Source organism: Kuraishia capsulata, genomic scaffold (genome assembly GCF_000576695.1).
Source record: "Kuraishia capsulata CBS 1993 genomic scaffold, Kuraishia_capsulata_scaffold_2, whole genome shotgun sequence".
Classification (NCBI taxonomy): Eukaryota; Fungi; Ascomycota; class Pichiomycetes; order Pichiales; family Pichiaceae; genus Kuraishia; species Kuraishia capsulata.
The window spans coordinates 1,008,830-1,026,140 of NW_019172951.1; the positions used below are offsets into that span (position 1 = coordinate 1,008,830).

Genomic DNA, 17,311 nt, shown 5'->3' on the forward strand with positions numbered 1-17,311 from the left:
TTTCATTGTTGGTTATGCTATAGCCAAGTATGAGACTAGTGGAACATCTCAGTAGTATCTGCTCATAATTGCTTCAATACAACCACAGGAGCGAAAACAACAGGTATCTTAACTGGTTGGCGAAACCTTCACTTTGCCATCTTATCAGGCATTGACTGCTACGTCCTGCTTTATTTGTATTCTTTTACCACATTGTACCCTTTTACATCATCTTCAAACATACTATAAACGTTTTCGATTTCTTATTTGCTCTTTTCTCCAGTAGCGAATTCTCTATACTTTCCAACTCCTCTTTTTCCTCCGCCATTTAACGCCGCACCTTATCTTAGCTGGTTCCGCACGACCCATCCTGAAAAATTTCAGAATCCCAAGTCAGGCATGTGTGACCCTTGAGCAACTCAAGCAACACCACGCCTGTCTTGCACTACACAAAGATGTCTGACGAGGAGCTAGCTTACCCACAGCCAGAGCAGGATGAACTTGACAACGACGTGCGGTTTGTCGTTGTGGTGCAGAACCCCGAGATGCCTGACGGAAAGATGGACGAGCGGCTGTGCTCATCAATCGACACATTTACAAAACTAAATGCATTCTTCGATGCATTTGACGAGGCTGTGGCATACCCTAACGAAAAAGATATCAAATATGACGTCGGGTCAGACGGAATGGTGGTTATTGTTGTCACCACAGAGGCCTTGAGTGATACCGTGCTACAGTTCATCGACGAACACGTTCCCGCTGCAGTTGAAGAGGAAAGACCCGAAGGCCAAAATGGCTCAGCCAAGAAGAGAAAGCAGTAGTCTCTATGTACACTAGATAGGCATTAATGTTAAAAGATAGCTCTGATATGGTACGGGTTTATGAAAAGTGCCCAGCGTGCGATACTCATCTTCAAATTGGTGTCTTGCACGATCTCCGAAGGTGCCAAAGCGATCTCCCCCTTTGACTGGCAACAAGTAACTGCAACATACACAGCCAATTCATCGTTTTTCAGCATAAAAATGGAGGACTGGAGGAGAATCGACATAGATGCTTATGATCCGGATAGGGGGCTTACTGAAGAAGACCTGAGACCGGCAGCTGCTCCGGTTACATCCCAGGAAGTCTCGACGAAGGCCCAACAGGTACGCACACTCAGCGGCCGTGGATCGTTCGGAGATTCGTTGGCATATGCTCTCACGGATCCTCCGTATGGAGCTGATGAAGGATCCAAAGCACTTTACTTGTCTTCAGTGTTGGAGGCTCTTCAGGGAGTCAAGCAATCTGAGATCCCCGAGGTGGTGAAGTCTTTGGACCGTGACCAGCAGGATGCGCTGATCAAAGTTATTTACAGAGGAATGGAAACTAAGGATGGGCAGAAGCAAGGTGGTTTACTTCTTTCGTGGTTCGACAAGACGATTGAGGTGACTGGAAATGGACCTATCGTGAGGTATATGAGTGATAAGCGGGTGCTGTAAGTGGGGCAGTTGAGTGATTCGATATGCGGGAAAGGGGGTTGAGTACTGGCTTTGAACTGAGATCGAAATCAGCTTCAGAAGTGGACACTGTAAGCGGGCAACTCTCAAATTAAGTCCCAAGCAATGCCTAAACCAAAAATAACCAGCCAATAGCAACAAAGAATACAGTGTTTGGAATCTCTTGAATCTTCAATTTTTACAATCTACAAAATCAATCTTTTAACAGCTTCAATCGACTTCTTAAATACTTCCTTCTATTTAGACGAAGGTTGGGATCTTGTTCCACTCCCATGGGTCGTTGAACCTCAAACCTCTGTCCAACGAACTGATAGACTTGATCTCCTCCTCAGTCAAGTCAAAGTCGTTGGTGTGCAGGTTACCACTAAGTCTCTCAATCTTGGAAGACTTTGGAATGATGGCAAGGCCTCTCTGGGTGGCCCATCTCAGCAGAACAGCAGCTGCAGACTGGCCATGGGAAGATGCAATCTTGGTGATGGTCTCATGCTCGAACAGGTTGACAGAGCCAAGGGCATTTGGGTTGTTGAGCTCCAAAAAGGATTGAGGTCCAAAGGAAGAGTAGGCAACAACGACGATCTTCTCGGCTTGGGTGTACTCAATCAGCTTCTCCTGGACGAGGTATGGGTGGTGCTCGATTTGCAAAGCAACAGGCTTGATTCTTGCGCCTCTGAGAAGGTCTTGGATCAAAGCACCGGAAAAGTTGGAAATTCCAATGGACTTGATCAATCCCTCATCGACTAGGGCCTCAAGGGCTCTCCAGGTTTCAATCAGGGGAACGTCCTCAAAGGCCCATCCCTCTTCACCACAGTAGAAGTTTGGTGGATATTTCTTGTCAAAAGGAACAAACTTTTGGGCAATTGGGAAATGGACGTAGAACAAATCGAGGTAGTCCAAACCGTACAGCTTAAGAACGTGCTCCAGAGCAGGCTTAACGTTGCTGGGGTGGTGGAAACTGTTCCACAGCTTGGAAACAACAAACAATTCCTCTCTCTTGACAAGTCCATCGGCAATTGCCTTGCGGATTCCCTCACCAACTTCCTTCTCGTTACCGTAGTCCATGGCACCGTCAAACAGTCTGTAACCTGCCTTGATGGCACCGTAAATCATTTCTGGGGCAACGTCGTTGGGGATTTTCCAACAGCCCAGGCCAACCTGTGGCATCTTAAGACCGTTGTTCAAGGATAATAAAGCAGACATGGTAGCAATTGAGTGTAATGTGCAATTCGAAAATGCGATAGCTTGTGGAAGAAAAGGAGGGGAAAAGAGGCAAGGCCATGCCCTTTATATATGTCCCTACTTTCGGTTTTGGGGGAGAGACACCGCACTACGGACGCTCTGCCGTTTTGGGAAGTCTCTCCATCGCACAGCCGACGCTGCGCTTGGGGTAGTTTGAAGAGGGATTTATTGGCGGGGGATCGGTGTGGGATTATCGGATTTTTATATGACTAGTATATGTATAAATGTTCTCTCCTTAAGCTTGGCTATTTACAAGTTGGATTCAGCGCGAAGAGGGCGAAAAGACTGGAGACTTTGAAGTTGCTCGTCTCCACTGACCCTGGCCTGATTTAGTGCTCGTCTAGTTTACCTCGAATCCAAAGCCTTTCATACAGTTCTTGTAGTCGCTCAAGATCGTTTTGCACTTGTCGCTATCGGTTCCGTTGATCAGAAAACACTCATCTCTGGACTGTTTCTCCGGAATACACACACAGCATGGCTTGGGCTTGGTAGCTAGTGGTTCGGTTAGTAATTGCGCAAGATGAAGATTCCTCGGGGTGATCCATCTATGACGGAGGTTTCTCCCTGAAAAATCGTGAATTATCGGTAGTATCCATATTCCAACTCACTTTGCTCTGGCTTGGTGTCTTCTTTGGCCATTTTTGGAGTTGTATTGGTATCCAAGAGTGCTTACAAGCCATTTACTTACTCAGCTGTCTTCAAGAGCTATGAGCATTTCGTCGTACCTTAACCGTTATTGCACGTGACTGCGCTAAGTCGTGACTTTGTTGCGCTTGTTATTTCCTGAAACGGACGAGGACCCTGATGTGTCTGAGGGGTGGTTGGGGGTGGGGGTAACGCTGATCTGGGTTAACGGGTCATAAACCTCGCGAGAATATCGAGGCAGTTGCCGGATGTTATGCGCTGACCATCCCATGCTTCAGTCTGGAATCTCGCGACAACGTCGATGGAGTCTCTCCCGACTCTCGGACTCTCAGTTTGGTGACCCTCCTTCTTGAGTCGCGTACCACTCATACTGTTTTCGCACACCCCAATTCTCGACACGTGCAGCATGGCAGACCTCATTTTCAACCCCAGCCTCTTAACTCTGTTGTCTTGTTAACTTGCTACCTGGCCAAAAATACACCATGCTGGAAGATGAGGGACAGTGCAAATTGCTTGGGCCTTTTGCGCTGATTGTGCAAAGCTTGATGGGACTATTATCGCTGTCTGCGTTGATTTTCAAAAGATACAAGGAGTACCCCAATAGGAGGCCCTGGAAGGTGTGGTTTTTTGACGTGTCAAAACAGGTGTTTGGGGCCGCGGGGATCCACACTCTCAACGTTTTGATGAGCATAGTGGGTGGCCAATCAGATGATTGGGCTGTTGGTCGTTTTGAGCTCTCCAAGGAGGGGAAAACGTCACCATACTATTTCCACGCCAACGCAGACGCAGACAATCCCTGCGATTACTATTTCCTGAACATTCTGTTTGATACAACGCTGGGAATTCCGATTCTGTGGGTCCTGCTAACGTGCATATACGGACTAGCTCGTCGTGCGGAAATCAGTGGTATCGAGAGCGGCGTATATGGATCACCACCAAAGTACTCTTGGTACTGTAAACAGCTAGTGCTATATTTTGTCGGGCTCATATCCATGAAATTGCTGATCTACATTCTGCTAATGGTATGTCCACTACTGGTTACGTTTGCTGGTTGGTTGCTGAGTTGGTCGGATCCGTTCCCCAGATTACAGGTTGCATTCGTGGTGTTGGTGTTTCCCCTGGTGATGAACACTTTCCAGTATTATGTGGTGGATAACATAATTCAGAGTCCGGAGTATCACATTCACAAGTCGACTGCAGATGCAGATGGCTTGCCAAAATGAGCGAATGGGGTTAAAATACCGGTATTACGAACCTGTCGTTAGTATTTTATGCTAATGGCAATATGATGACCCAACAATTCGGTTTAATTCTCTTTATTGTTACAAATTCTTCTTGCAAAATTCTTACTTGATTCTAATGACTTTATTAATACATATATTGGTTCAGTAGAAACTCTGGTCATACTCCCGCGAAGCATCGTTTGTAACCGAATACACGAACTTGGACGACGGAGAAAACGAGCGATTCGGCGACGACACGCTCGTGTTGCTGGAGCGACGGTTGTTCTCCATAATCTTGCGTCTTAGAGCTTCTGCCGGAGAAGATGATGTGGGTATAACGGGAGAAGGTATGCGTGGTTTCTTCTCCGGAGTGCTACGCAAATCCAGGTTGGCCAGATTTGACGTCACATTGAAAGTGCTTGCAAAGTCAAATTTGCGATCAGCAACTGGTTCAAACCGCTGAGAGCGTTCTTGTTCTTCGTCGTCAAGAGTTTCTTCCACTGGTGACAGGCCAAGCAGCTTGCGTTGTCGCGTGCTCAGATTTAGGTCTAGACACTCATCCACTGGTCTCACCAGTTTCACACACGACATCACCACATTGTAAAAAAACAGAAGCTGAATGCCTTTGCAGGCGTAATCCAACGCAACAGTCACATTATGCAGAGTAGAGTTCACGTCAGCAACACCAATTGCAGAAAGAACATCCCAAACCGTTCTTGGATCCAGTCTGTATAGCAATCGTGTAACTGCAACCACAAATCTGAGCACCAGCCATAAAATGACGTTGGTCAACAACCGTTTCACCTCACCATCTCTATTGGTGGTTCTCGTCATAGCTGCTTGAACCAGAGGGTCTGCCCATTCGTCAGTGTTGACCATAGACGAATCGGCAGCCAACCGGTCTAAGGCTGGAATCGGAATTGCCCTTGGTGTCGGCCCCGGTGCCGGAGATCTTCCAAAAACGGATCTGGCCAGTACTTCTTCCTGGGCATATGGTGTTGATGTTGATGAACCGCGCACTGGAGTCGATGATTGGGCCGAGGGTTTGAATGGAGAATCGACCAGTCTTTTGAGAGGAGTGCGTGCCAAATTGGATATCGGGTCGTTTGTCAAGTTTTCAATAGCCCGAGTAGTGGTTAGGTCGGCCTGATTGCTCTGATTTGGCGTTCTGAATGGCGATGGATAGGTGTTGATAAACCTAGCCGGTGATGATGTCTGTTCTGTAGGAGTCTGCAAGACACGCCTCTTCGTAAAGAACGTGTCTGGTAGAGAATCAACAGATTGCCTTAGAGGCGTTTCAAAGTTCGACATAGTCGTGGGGTTGAAGCAGATGTGAGTGTCTCGTTCTTGAAAAGCACTTGGAGATCTGGATTTTGAATGTTGATAATGGGCAGTGCACTCTATCTGTTGTTGCACGTTCTTTTTCAAATGAGCCGCATTGAAGAGTTCGGTGGTTAATTCTACGTTTCATCACACAACAATCTTTATTAAATAGCCTCTGAATCTATTTGACAGGCCAGTAGCCTGGGAACAAAAAGTGCATCTTCTCGAGCAACTCTTTGCGAACTCCGTCTGGACTTGTGGAAACTGAGTACTTCATGGTACCAACGTGGTCGTTTCCAACGGTTCCGTTGGCAAGTTCGGTTTCCAATCTAGCAATGAGTTTCTCAGCAACAATATGGGCATTCTCGCTGTTTGCACGCAAGTTTCCCACTACTGTCTCCACAGTTACGGGCTCCTCAGACTCGTTCCAAGCATCGTAGTCGGTGGACATGCAGATCATCTGGTAGGAAATCTCTGCCTCACGTGCAAGTTTCGACTCTGGAACTGCACTCATATTGATCACAGATCCTCCCCAAGAGCGGTACAAACGAGACTCGGCACGTGTAGAGAAGGCAGGGCCCTCCATACAGATGAGGGTCAAATCATCACCCTCGGTCTTGCGAGTGTGGAATTTTGCATTCTCTCCTTTGAGCAAGCCTGCCTCAGTACCTACTTCAGCAATCACTGCGTTAAGACTCAGATCGAAGGGCTCTCCGAACATGGCATGGGCAACAAAACCTTTTTCGAAGAAGGTAGATTTGCGGATGCCCTTGGTACGGTCGATGATCTGATTGGGCAAAACGAAATCACGGGGCTTGATATGTTCTCTCAGCGAACCGACAGCGGAGAAAGCCACAATCGCCTTGACTCCAAGGCTTTTAAGTGCAGCGATATTGGCCTGGTTGGGCACATCTGAGGGCAACAGATCGTGGTGCAGACCGTGTCTAGCCAAGAATGCAACAGGAAATCCAGACTCAGTTTTGGAAATCGTGATTGGAGCCGAAGGAAATCCCCAAGGCGTGGAAATTGTGAGTCTTGCCACTGGGGTCAGCGAATCCAGCTGATAGAGCCCTGTTCCACCGATGATGGCCAGAGTAACTGGCTCGTTGAACACATGGGGCAATTCGCTCACGTTAATCTTTTCTCTGTGAAGTGACATTGCAGGTGAGAAAAAGAATATATTCTAGATATAAGTAGGAAATGAAAATGAAACAACAAGACAATGTGACATCTCGGAGTCAAGTGCAAAAACTGTGGCCCGTGGTCTGCCAATGTGATGTGTGTGATTAGTGTGGGCACGTGAAAATGTTATCTGTCATTTTTCAGAAGGGTAACTGCGTGCTCATCTGGTTCTGCCAAATTTCACCCGGTCGGCCTACTTCAAGTTACTCTTTGACGAATTCAACATTATCTATTGTCATTCTCTTCATGTTGTATATTTATAAATGCTGTTTAAGATTGTCATCGAACACCTTCTTGCCCAGTTTGTAGACCTGCTTGACGTTTCCGCTCAGATCCAACACAGTGAGGTCCGCGTCGCAGCCGACGTCAAGATAGCCTTTATGCTTGATGCCTAGCGACAGTGCTGGGTTATTTGTGACAGTTCCGATAGCCTCTGCAAGCGAAATCTGACACCATTTCATCAGATTCTGGATGCACTGTGGAAGCTCTGTAGCACTTCCAGCAATAGTATCAGAACCCTTGAGGTGAAGCAGAGGTCCTTTCTTCTCCACGAAACGATCGTCCCATGCATAGGTTCCGTCCTTGCAGCCCAACCACGTCATGGCATCTGTCACAAGACAACAGCGTTCTGGAGCAGCATGGTATGCCAATGCAGCAGCAGCGTGGTGCACGTGGATACCGTCAGCGACAAGTCCAAAGTACGGCGTCACGGGACGGTCTGACACGAGACCAACGACGCCGGGTTCACGGTGGTGCGGCTGTGGCATCGCATTGTATATGTGAGTTATCATGGAGGCTCCCAGTTTCATGGCCTCGGTGCTAGTGGCGTAATCGGCCTCGGTATGGCCAATAGAGTACACCACTCCCTTGGACGTGAGCTCTGTGACGGCACCCAAGACACCTTCTATTTCAGGCGCAGCTGTCACTATTGCCACATGTTCGTAAAAATTCTCGCTTCCATACACTTCCTGCATGCTTGCAAAGCCGTTAGGAGCATCGCGAAGACATTCGGGTGGATGGCAGCCTTTCTTGTTCATTGAGATGAATGGGCCCTCACAGTGCGCTCCCAGTGAATCGCACGTATCGCTATTTCTGGATCCGGTAACCAGTGGTAAAACACGAGCGTACATCTCGGGGTAATTTGTAACCAATGTCGGACAAACAGACGTAACCCCCGTGTGGAGCAGCTTGCTGAGGCATTCACGGTATCCCTGGAGATAGGACTCCTCGTCCACAAAGTGTGAGAAATCAAAGCCATAGCACCCGTTGATCTGGATATCAAGGAACCCAGGAGCAAGTATCATTCCCTGGAGATCCACCACCTCGCCTTCAAAAAAAACCGGGGCGTTTGCTATCGTTCCCGCTACCAAGTCAACATATAGCTCTGCATTGTGTCTGAGGACTCCCTTATCGCACAGCGTGCAGTTTGTGAATTTGGCAATAGTCATGGAAGCAAATATAAGCAGTAATAAAAATAATACTGGTTATAGTTTCTATGAGACTTTCCAAGGATTTCCATGTGTAAGGCAGAAAAAAATTGCCAGACCCGAGGCATATATATTGGCCGCACAGATAAGGCCGGAGAAGATGCCCGGGCAGATTTTAGACGTTGCAACGTTACAGAGGCAGGGCCCATCTGCCGAAAGCCGCCACGGGTGGCAGTTTGTAGCAGACACGGCAACGCCAAGTAGCTCGATCGGGAAGAGCAGATGAGCGTCATAAAGCCATTCTTCTGAATATTTTATCGTCACCTCAGTTACTCTTTATAATGGTGTTAAAGATGGTCTTCTGGGTGATAAGCATGCAAATCAAGCTGGCGGTTACCGGCTGGCGGCTCTCTCGGAATTTTTCACCGGGAAGCTGAGTCTGCGGGTGGGCTGTTCCTACATTTGGACAGATTTGAATATGCTTTGTGCAAAGCCTTGTAGACCCATGACTTCTTCGAATGCGTAATGAATACTTCGATCTGACAGTGATCGTAGCCAGTGTGTATTTTATCTCATGTGTTCTGAAGTGCTGAAATTGCAACCCAATCTTAGCGCCGCACGTGATGGAAGTGCGTCGAGCATCTCGTAGTGTGTGTGTAGTTGTCACGCCGCACGTTAATGAACGATTTGAGATCGGGCCAAACCTGAGATCTGTATAACTGTTCGGGAAGTAAAGTCGAGGGTAGGTTAATTATATTAGAAAATAACTGTCCTAGCGGCTCTGTTACTTGTGGATGATTTTTTTTTTCACTGTGTGCCTTAGACTGGCCCCATGCCAGCTATTTAAGCCTAGGAATTCAGGTCCGCTTGACCATTCTTGCACTAGATACTTCAAAAACAACCAACTTCATCTCTTTCCAGGTCTTGAAGCACGATCCTGTCTTAAAACTTATAGATGCAGTTTGGTCAATTTTCCAAAATATCACAGAAATCTCAAGATTTCATACGACTTACGTCATTTCTCCTCAGATACGACAGGGGATAAACCTCTACACAAACAACGAGGAACACTTACATGAACAAGTGAAATCTACAACTACCACATGAACTTCATTCAGAAATACAAAACAAACACGTCCAGATATTCAAAACTTAAATCTCCTGCCTCTCGTTGACCATTGTACCTTCCCTCAAATCCCATTACCGACCCTGTGCCGACCCAAATACGAGGTATCCGGCCGAGCAGCCCTCTTAGGAGAACGGGGTATGTAATCTAACTGCCCAGATACCTTCTCAGGCCGTCATCACAGCGTCCAATCCGTCTTTCGGTGTGGATTTTTGCCATGGCACCAACCACCGTATTCCAAGAAGAGCGTCGCTTTCTATGCCCCCACGGTGGGTGCAACAAGGCATTCTCGAGACGCGATTACCTCCAGCGACACTCTGCCAACCGTGGGTATCAAGCTAAGTTGCTTTTCAACACTCAATTTTCTAACTTGTTTTTGCAGATTCGGATGTCAAACCTTTCCAGTGTCACTGTTGTAGTACTCGCTATGCCCGCAAGGATATACTAGAGAAGTGAGTGCATATTTGACTAAGCCAACCTTGTTTTTTCCATACTAACTATCTTCCCCCTCTAACAAGACATCAACGAACGCGTGCCCATATTCGCCGAACAGAGCTTCAAACCAGCCAAACTCCTCCAAAAAGTTCAGAAACCCTGCCGATTCCCATCGAAACCACAATCGTCAATCAGATAGCAGAGGAGCCTGTTCCTGTTTTTGCAGAGACACTGCCGTTGCCTCAACAGCCGCACCCCCAACCTCTGTTTGACCGGCCCGAGTCTGGTTTTGCCAGTGAATTTTTTGACAACTACGAATGGCTGTTTGGATCTGATCCGAGTGGCACGAGTATCCAAGCCCAATACGACTCGCCGACCGACTCCACGCCTTCGTCATTAAGGTCTGACCGGTCTGACCTTACCCATACGGCCCTGGGGCTGGATCCCGTAACACTGGCCGGATTGCGGAGGTTCATAAACATTGAGTGTTTTGATGATGTTTCTGATGAGAGTGCAAACGAATATTTTGGTCTGTTTTGGTCGAGATTCGGCTCAGTGTATCCTATTGTTCATCATGGCACTTTTGAGCCGCACTCTGCTGACCCGTTCCTGCTCGCCAACATGCTCACTATCGGCATGATGTATGCCGGAACTGCTGCCGAGAAGGACTGTGGGATTGCTGTTCAAAAGAAGCTTCGAAGATTGCAGTTGGCGGAGATTGACGATACTGTCGAGATCCGGTTCTCGCTTCTACAGTCGTTTTTGCTGACTGCTTTTTTTGCGCTATACTTAGGGGATTGCGACCAATCAAAAGTAGGTCAGCTGTTCCACGGAACAAATGTCAGTCTAGTCAGATTTTCGGGATCATTCCAACAGCTGGTGGAGCCAAAGTTACAACCTCCTCTCACGGTGTCGCCGGAAGAGGCCCGACTCCAATGGTATCGGTATATCGACTACGAATCGCGCAAGAGAACGGCATTTTTTGCGTACTTCTATGACGCCCAGAATGCTGCCGTTACTCGCACACAACCATCACTTTCTGCTTTTGAGATTCACCTGGAACTGCCCTGTACTGATGCTGTGTGGAATGCCGAGTCTCCGGTAAGGTTCTATCAGGAATACGAGCGTCAACCTCACGACCTTAGGAGTCGGGTGAAGTTTACCACAATGCACCGGAGACCCTCAAGAGAACATCTGGAGAGAACGATAACCCTCGGTGGAAGCTCTGACTCCATTCCAGCTGAAGGGAAATGGCCCAACTTCCTCTTTTCGCTGCGAAGACTGATGCAACCGTATCGTCACCACCAAAAAGAATACCCTATGAATTGTTTCTCTCAATTTTCACGCTTCATTTTCCTACACGGGATTATAGGAATTTGTCTTGATCTGCGCTGGCGCGGGCTTTTTGACCTCGGAATCGTTTCACAGAGGCGGATGGTGGAGTTCTCTGAGCGACTGGAAACCGCATTCTTCAACTGGCGGGACTACTTCGATCGTCAAATAATGATCACTAATAACCAAGGTCATTTGCGTGACTATGAAACAGACAAGTTTCTTCTTAATGACTATGGGGTCTCACATATTTTCTGGGCGAACCTGACTGCTCTCCAGTTAGGGCTCTTGCTTCTGCATGCAGACAACGATCTCATCACCAAACATGCAGAATTGTTTGCTTTGCGCGGTGCCACCAATTCTTCCCAGTTGGCCCAGAGAGTTGCTGGATGGGCCAGGTCACGCGACGGAGTCGCCGCTTCTGCTGACGCCTGCCAGGTTTTGAGGACCGTTCTCAACAACGAACCTATTATTGAGACAATAGCTCATGTGCCCTTTGTACTGGTATTTGCTACTCTCTGCGCTTGGACTTTTGAGTTCTACAGAGACGATTTTGGCCCTCTTGCGAACAATGGCTCTGTATCCATGCGTCCATACCACTCCGATAAGGGTCTGCTTGAATATGCGTGTCGCGAGAGTGCGTTAAAATATGTTTCTGAAGTCGAGGCGGTCGATGAGACGGACTCACAGCCATTTTGGCGCCGACGCCAACGAGCACTTGGCCTTGTGGCTTATTCTTTAACAATGCTGCGGCGGTTCACACATCGGAACATGGAGTTGGAAATAGGGTTACTGGAGGGGATACTCACTCGGTATGGGTGAAGTCAAAAGGATCTGACGAGATGAAGAAAGTATTTTGGTGACGAGATATCAGAGCTAGATGAAATTGGAGGAAAAGCCAGACGAGCTAAAAGATCGAAGCAGGAGCTAGATAAGAGCTCAACTAGATTACGAAATAACGACAAGAGAGGAGCAAAAGGAAGTACAAAGGTGTCTATATACGCAAAAGCTGACCGACGAGCAGATCAAAGTGTTATTACAATGAGAAGTATGACATATTGGTACGTTTCCAAAAAACCTTTCTTGAGATTCCCTGTGGTACACCATCGCTCTGAAACCTCCTGGTCCCAATTATGTTGCTACCAATCAACCACAATGTACTTCGCATTGCTTAATAGGTGGCGCGCAACCGCATTGCTATGTACTCTCTCGAACTAATCGACTCATATTTCTTCGGATTCAGAGCCGAATGGCACGAAGGAAGACAGTCAACCACCACGTCCTTATCTGCTCCCACAAAATACGGAATAGAATAACGCCGCTGTGCCAAACCCGTTTTGGAGTCTATAGGAGGTGCCCGTACTCTGTGTAGAGTAGATTTGAGAACATCATTGGACCAGCGCATCAGGAAGTCTCCAGTATTCAAGATGATTGAGCCTGGTATATATGGGGCTGGAATAAACAAACCAGGAATGTGAGGATCTTCTACCTCAAGTCCGCCGCACGAGTCTTGAAGTAGCATGGTCATAGTACCGAAATCGGTATGAGCAGCTATCCTTTCCTTTTCGCCAGTTTGAAGCGCTAGGGTCTCTGTTGGAGGGTAATGGAGTAATCTAAGCTGATTGTCTGAAGTCTTGTGAAAATTCAACAAGTATTCCTCATCAAGACCGAGTCCCAGTGCAATCGCTCTCAAAAGCTGTTTCGCAGTATGGTCTTCACAAGCAAAGAACCCGTTGCAAAACTCTCTAAAACCAGGAATATCTTCATCATGAGGCCAAATGTTGCTATAATAGCCATTTTCGTTTCCTAGGTCAAATGACTCTTTGACGTCAGGCTGCCGCCGCAGCTGTTTTACCAAATCCCTATCAAACACCATCTGCGACACCTTTTCTTTACCAACGTGCGACCAACCACGGTGGTGCGCTCCGTCTTCGGGATGACGACACCAATTCTTGTTATTTTCGTCAAGAGCAAAAAAACGGGCTGACCATGCAAACATTTCGTTTATTAATTCCTGCGCAATTCCATGGTTAACAAGGTACATAAAGCCAACCTCTCTCATCACCTTTACCATATCGCCGGCTATCAGCTTTCTTTCAGCTTCGGATCCATTCAGGAACTTGCCAAAGTCGATGATCGGCACTGTGGACTCGATTGTCTTGACCATGGCCCTTCAAGTGCTTCTGAACTATGTCACCTTAATACTGCCCCACATAATTATTTTCAAGCGGAACCGCACGCTCTTATTTACCCTATCTCTACGTGTACTGACCGAGTTTCATTAGACCAATCATATGTCGTTGGCTCCGATGCCCTCCAGCGGCGCCTGCGATAAGAACTGCAGGTGGGCCATCAGCGTGATCTGGAGGCCGATAAGGCTGGTGGAGGTTTCCGGCATAAAAGACGAAGGATTTCCTCGAGTATAATCTAAGATGAAGTGGGCAGAAAGTGGGCATTGAATTCTAAATCAGGTTATAGGCAAAGGTAGAATTGACTAATAACTTGAGCTAGCATAAAAACTGGGATCGTCAATACGCACCGCTAAGCTGACCAACTGCACCAATTGCACCAATTCTACCATATTTTCGCAGGAAGATGCAGAGAGAACTGCTTATTGGAGTTGATGTCGGTGGAACAAACACTGATGCAGTGCTCCTGGATGCCGCTGAGTTCACCAACCCAGAAACCAGAGGTGTTCTAGCCTGGAACAAGTCCAATACCACTACGGATGTCAGTGATGGTATCGAGAAAGCCATCCAGACGCTGTTTGATCAGGCCAAGTCAGTCCAGAAGTCCGAAGTCGCAGCCGTCACCATCGGCACAACGCACTTCATTAATGCCGTGATTGAGCAGGATAGAGCCAGACTAGAGAAGGTAGCTGTGTTAAGATTGTGTGGACCATACACCAAGAACAGTTTCCCGTTTTCAGACTTTCCGGCAGGACTCAGGGACATTACCGAGGGTTACGTCGGTTATCTTCAAGGTGGAAATCAGGTGACCGGAGACGAGATCCGGGAGCTTGACGAGGCAGAGATCCGGGAACATTGCAGCAAGATCAAGAAGCTTGGACTTTCGGCCGTCGTGGTGATTGGTATTTTCGCAACTATGTTACCGGCACATGAAATTCGTTGTGCTGAGATTGTTGCCGAGGAAATTACTGGGGCCAAGGTGGTGATGTCGCACCAGGTCTCCGGGGTAGGCTTCTTGGAGCGCGAGAACGCAGCCATTCTGAATGCTTCCATCGTTCATTTTGCAAATAAAATTATTGCCTCGTTCAAAAGTGCTATTAAGAGGATTGGTCTTGATTGTCCCTTGCTTCTGACACAAAATGACGGAACTGTGCTGACTACTGCCGAAGCCAGACAGACTCCCATTAGGACGTTCTCCTCCGGAGCTACCAACTCCATGAGAGGAGCGTCTTTCCTCTGTTCTGCCGATGCTGATCTCAGCGGAAAGGCCATTATGGTGGTTGATGTTGGTGGAACCACTACGGATGCCGGTTTGCTTTTGCCGAACGGATTTCCTCGCCAGTCTTCCTCGTATTCCATTGTGGGTGGAGTACGCATGAACTTCTCTATGCCTCAGGTGGAGAGTATTGGTTTGGGCGGCGGTTCCATAGTGAGAATAGAAGGAAATGATCTCACTGTTGGCCCAGACTCGGTAGGAAGTGAGATTATGACTAAGTCCATGATTTTTGGCGGAAATATCAAAACCGCCTCGGATCTCACTATTGCCCAGGCCGTGGATGCTGGGTCCGAGGACGAGATCTACAAGATTGGAAACACGGAGGCCGTCAAGGGTAAATTTGACACTATCACCAAGTCAAGATTTACTGCAGAACTTAAGACTATGCTTGAAGGCCTGATTGACAGAATGAGAACGTCACCAGAGCCGTTGCCAGTTCTTCTTGTTGGAGGAGGGTCCTTCATTGTTCCCTCCGAACTAGAAGGTGCCTCCAAGGTGTTGAGACCACCATTTTTTGGCGTTGCAAATGCAATTGGAGCTGCTATTGGAAAAATATCTGCTTCCACTCATACCATCAGAATTGTTCCTGTTGGAGGTGATAAGGAGGCTGTTCTAGAAGGCCTCAAGATGCAGGCCTTTGAGAATCTGCTCGAAAGAGGTGCTCTTCGTGACAGCATTACCACTGTGGACTTGGCCATAGATACCGTGCCATATATCCCTAATACTTATGAGTTCCAGGTCAAGATGGTGGGTGACGTTGATTATAAGAAGATGAAACAGGCGTTCGAGAAGGAGGCTGACGATATTGAGGTAGCCACTGAGGATGGCCATGTAGTGAAAAACTCCTCTTTCAAAGACGAAAAAACTACGAAAATTGCCAGAAAGACAAACTGGAAGACTTATCGTCCTTTTATTAACGCTGACCGCGAATGGCTACTCAGTGAGCCGGATCTTGAGCTGATTGCTATTGGTTCGTACATTCTAGGTTGTGGTGGTGGAGGAAACCCTTACGCAATGTTCCTGCAAACGCGCAATTTCTTGAGACAAGGTGACACGATCAAGGTGGTTGATATCGACGATATCCATAAGTACTGTGAAGGGGAAGGTGCCATTATCTCTGTAGGATTTGCTGGATCACCAACTGTCTCCAAGGAGAAGATTCCCAGTGATGAACTAATGGACTGCTACAATGCACTGGCCCAATACACCGGGAAAAGACCAGAACTGGTTCTTCCACTTGAGATTGGAGGAAGTAATGGGTTCACAGGCTTCCAGGTTGGAACCTCGTCGAAACTGAACATCCCGGTGGTTGATGGTGATTTTATGGGAAGAGCTTATCCGACCCATTGGCAAACAATTCCATTTGTGTATTCGGACAAGCCTTTCTACTGCCCTGCTGTTTTTTCTGATGGAAACGGAAATGATGTGATTATCCCACGTGTTTCCAAGGATGTTTATTTCGAAAAAATAATGAGGGCTTCTTTAGCAGAACTGAGTGCCAGTGTTGGGTGTATCAACGCCCCAATGAAGGCCGCTGAGATGGACCTCAAGACTATCCACAGATCGGTGTCTCTGGCTTGGAGAATCGGAAAGGCTGTCATGCTCGCCAGACAGGAGTCGGACATTGAAGGATTGCCCAATCGCATTCTCGAAGCCACTGGTGGCCCCGAGTCCGGTAAGCATCTCTTCTCAGGTAAGATCGTTGGTGTCGAGACCAAGATGTGGAAGGGCCATGCTTATGGTGAAGTGCGTATTGAGGAAACTGGTACCGAGAGGATGATGACAATTCCTTTCAAGAACGAGAACATAATATGCAGCATTAAGGCTTCTCCAGACTCAGAACCCGAGGTGATCTGTTCTGTACCGGACCTGATTTCTGTCATTGATGCTGATACCGGAGAAGCTGTAGGCACATCAGATTACCGCTATGGAATCATGGTTTTTGTTCTTGGAATTGCTCCCAGTGACAAATGGACTAGCACCCAGAAGGGCATTGATGTTGGTGGACCCAAGTCTTTCGATATGCCTGAGGTGGAGTACAAACCCTTGGCGAAGTATTTCAGAACTGCGTCTGTGATTGACGAGTACTATGAGAAGCCATAAGAGACAGGCAAAATTCATCACTGAATCAGCAGCTAGCCATTTTATTTAGACATTTGCCCCATACTGGGCCGTATTATCCCAACGAACATGACTCAGGTTTAGAAGCATTTTGAACCGTACGCATGAGTGCATGATGCCCCGCATCATGTATGAACCCCATGCATGAAATATCGAAATACCCTTTCTCAGCCGTGGATATCCGACTATTCTATGTGCTTCAAAAATAATATGATCAGGTCTATGCATCTTGTAATGGCCAAGTATTTTCTCGTTTTGCAGCATTGCTTGTTCCTTTCAATCCTATCCCTTTAATCCTACGAACTCAGTTTTAGTCATATG

The 17,311-nt window shown here is 47.4% G+C and overlaps 11 protein-coding genes across 11 annotated transcripts; 5 read left to right on the top strand and 6 right to left on the bottom strand.

Moving 5' to 3' along the window:
* Positions 1 to 434: 434 nt before the first annotated feature.
* On the top strand, positions 435 to 800 carry KUCA_T00001821001 (uncharacterized protein; the record flags this gene model as incomplete). Its single annotated transcript, XM_022604040.1, has 1 exon — positions 435 to 800. The coding sequence occupies one exon, from the start codon at positions 435 to 437 to the stop codon at positions 798 to 800; it is 366 nt and encodes a 121-aa protein (XP_022457861.1).
* A 201-nt stretch (positions 801 to 1,001) lies between these two features.
* On the top strand, positions 1,002 to 1,457 carry KUCA_T00001822001 (uncharacterized protein; the record flags this gene model as incomplete). The annotated part of the gene is made up of 1 exon (XM_022604042.1): positions 1,002 to 1,457. The coding sequence occupies one exon, from the start codon at positions 1,002 to 1,004 to the stop codon at positions 1,455 to 1,457; it is 456 nt and encodes a 151-aa protein (XP_022457862.1).
* Positions 1,458 to 1,715: 258 nt separating this feature from the next.
* KUCA_T00001823001 (uncharacterized protein) lies at positions 1,716 to 2,672 on the bottom strand (the record flags this gene model as incomplete). Its single annotated transcript, XM_022604043.1, has 1 exon — positions 1,716 to 2,672. The coding sequence occupies one exon, from the start codon at positions 2,670 to 2,672 to the stop codon at positions 1,716 to 1,718; it is 957 nt and encodes a 318-aa protein (XP_022457863.1).
* Positions 2,673 to 3,051: 379 nt separating this feature from the next.
* Positions 3,052 to 3,350, bottom strand: KUCA_T00001824001 (uncharacterized protein; the record flags this gene model as incomplete). Its single annotated transcript, XM_022604044.1, has 2 exons — positions 3,052 to 3,275; positions 3,320 to 3,350. 2 exons carry the CDS (start codon positions 3,348 to 3,350, stop codon positions 3,052 to 3,054), a joined length of 255 nt encoding a protein of 84 aa, XP_022457864.1.
* Positions 3,351 to 3,838: 488 nt separating this feature from the next.
* On the top strand, positions 3,839 to 4,579 carry KUCA_T00001825001 (uncharacterized protein; the record flags this gene model as incomplete). The annotated part of the gene is made up of 1 exon (XM_022604045.1): positions 3,839 to 4,579. One exon carries the CDS (start codon positions 3,839 to 3,841, stop codon positions 4,577 to 4,579), a length of 741 nt encoding a protein of 246 aa, XP_022457865.1.
* A 162-nt stretch (positions 4,580 to 4,741) lies between these two features.
* On the bottom strand, positions 4,742 to 5,890 carry KUCA_T00001826001 (uncharacterized protein; the record flags this gene model as incomplete). The annotated part of the gene is made up of 1 exon (XM_022604046.1): positions 4,742 to 5,890. The coding sequence occupies one exon, from the start codon at positions 5,888 to 5,890 to the stop codon at positions 4,742 to 4,744; it is 1,149 nt and encodes a 382-aa protein (XP_022457866.1).
* Positions 5,891 to 6,083: 193 nt separating this feature from the next.
* Positions 6,084 to 7,061, bottom strand: KUCA_T00001827001 (uncharacterized protein; the record flags this gene model as incomplete). The annotated part of the gene is made up of 1 exon (XM_022604047.1): positions 6,084 to 7,061. The coding sequence occupies one exon, from the start codon at positions 7,059 to 7,061 to the stop codon at positions 6,084 to 6,086; it is 978 nt and encodes a 325-aa protein (XP_022457867.1).
* Positions 7,062 to 7,341: 280 nt separating this feature from the next.
* Positions 7,342 to 8,532, bottom strand: KUCA_T00001828001 (uncharacterized protein; the record flags this gene model as incomplete). Its single annotated transcript, XM_022604048.1, has 1 exon — positions 7,342 to 8,532. The coding sequence occupies one exon, from the start codon at positions 8,530 to 8,532 to the stop codon at positions 7,342 to 7,344; it is 1,191 nt and encodes a 396-aa protein (XP_022457868.1).
* A 1,322-nt stretch (positions 8,533 to 9,854) lies between these two features.
* On the top strand, positions 9,855 to 12,226 carry KUCA_T00001829001 (uncharacterized protein; the record flags this gene model as incomplete). The annotated part of the gene is made up of 3 exons (XM_022604049.1): positions 9,855 to 9,963; positions 10,020 to 10,089; positions 10,156 to 12,226. 3 exons carry the CDS (start codon positions 9,855 to 9,857, stop codon positions 12,224 to 12,226), a joined length of 2,250 nt encoding a protein of 749 aa, XP_022457869.1.
* Positions 12,227 to 12,575: 349 nt separating this feature from the next.
* KUCA_T00001830001 (uncharacterized protein) lies at positions 12,576 to 13,571 on the bottom strand (the record flags this gene model as incomplete). The annotated part of the gene is made up of 1 exon (XM_022604050.1): positions 12,576 to 13,571. One exon carries the CDS (start codon positions 13,569 to 13,571, stop codon positions 12,576 to 12,578), a length of 996 nt encoding a protein of 331 aa, XP_022457870.1.
* A 428-nt stretch (positions 13,572 to 13,999) lies between these two features.
* KUCA_T00001831001 (uncharacterized protein) lies at positions 14,000 to 16,972 on the top strand (the record flags this gene model as incomplete). The annotated part of the gene is made up of 1 exon (XM_022604051.1): positions 14,000 to 16,972. One exon carries the CDS (start codon positions 14,000 to 14,002, stop codon positions 16,970 to 16,972), a length of 2,973 nt encoding a protein of 990 aa, XP_022457871.1.
* Positions 16,973 to 17,311: the final 339 nt, after the last annotated feature.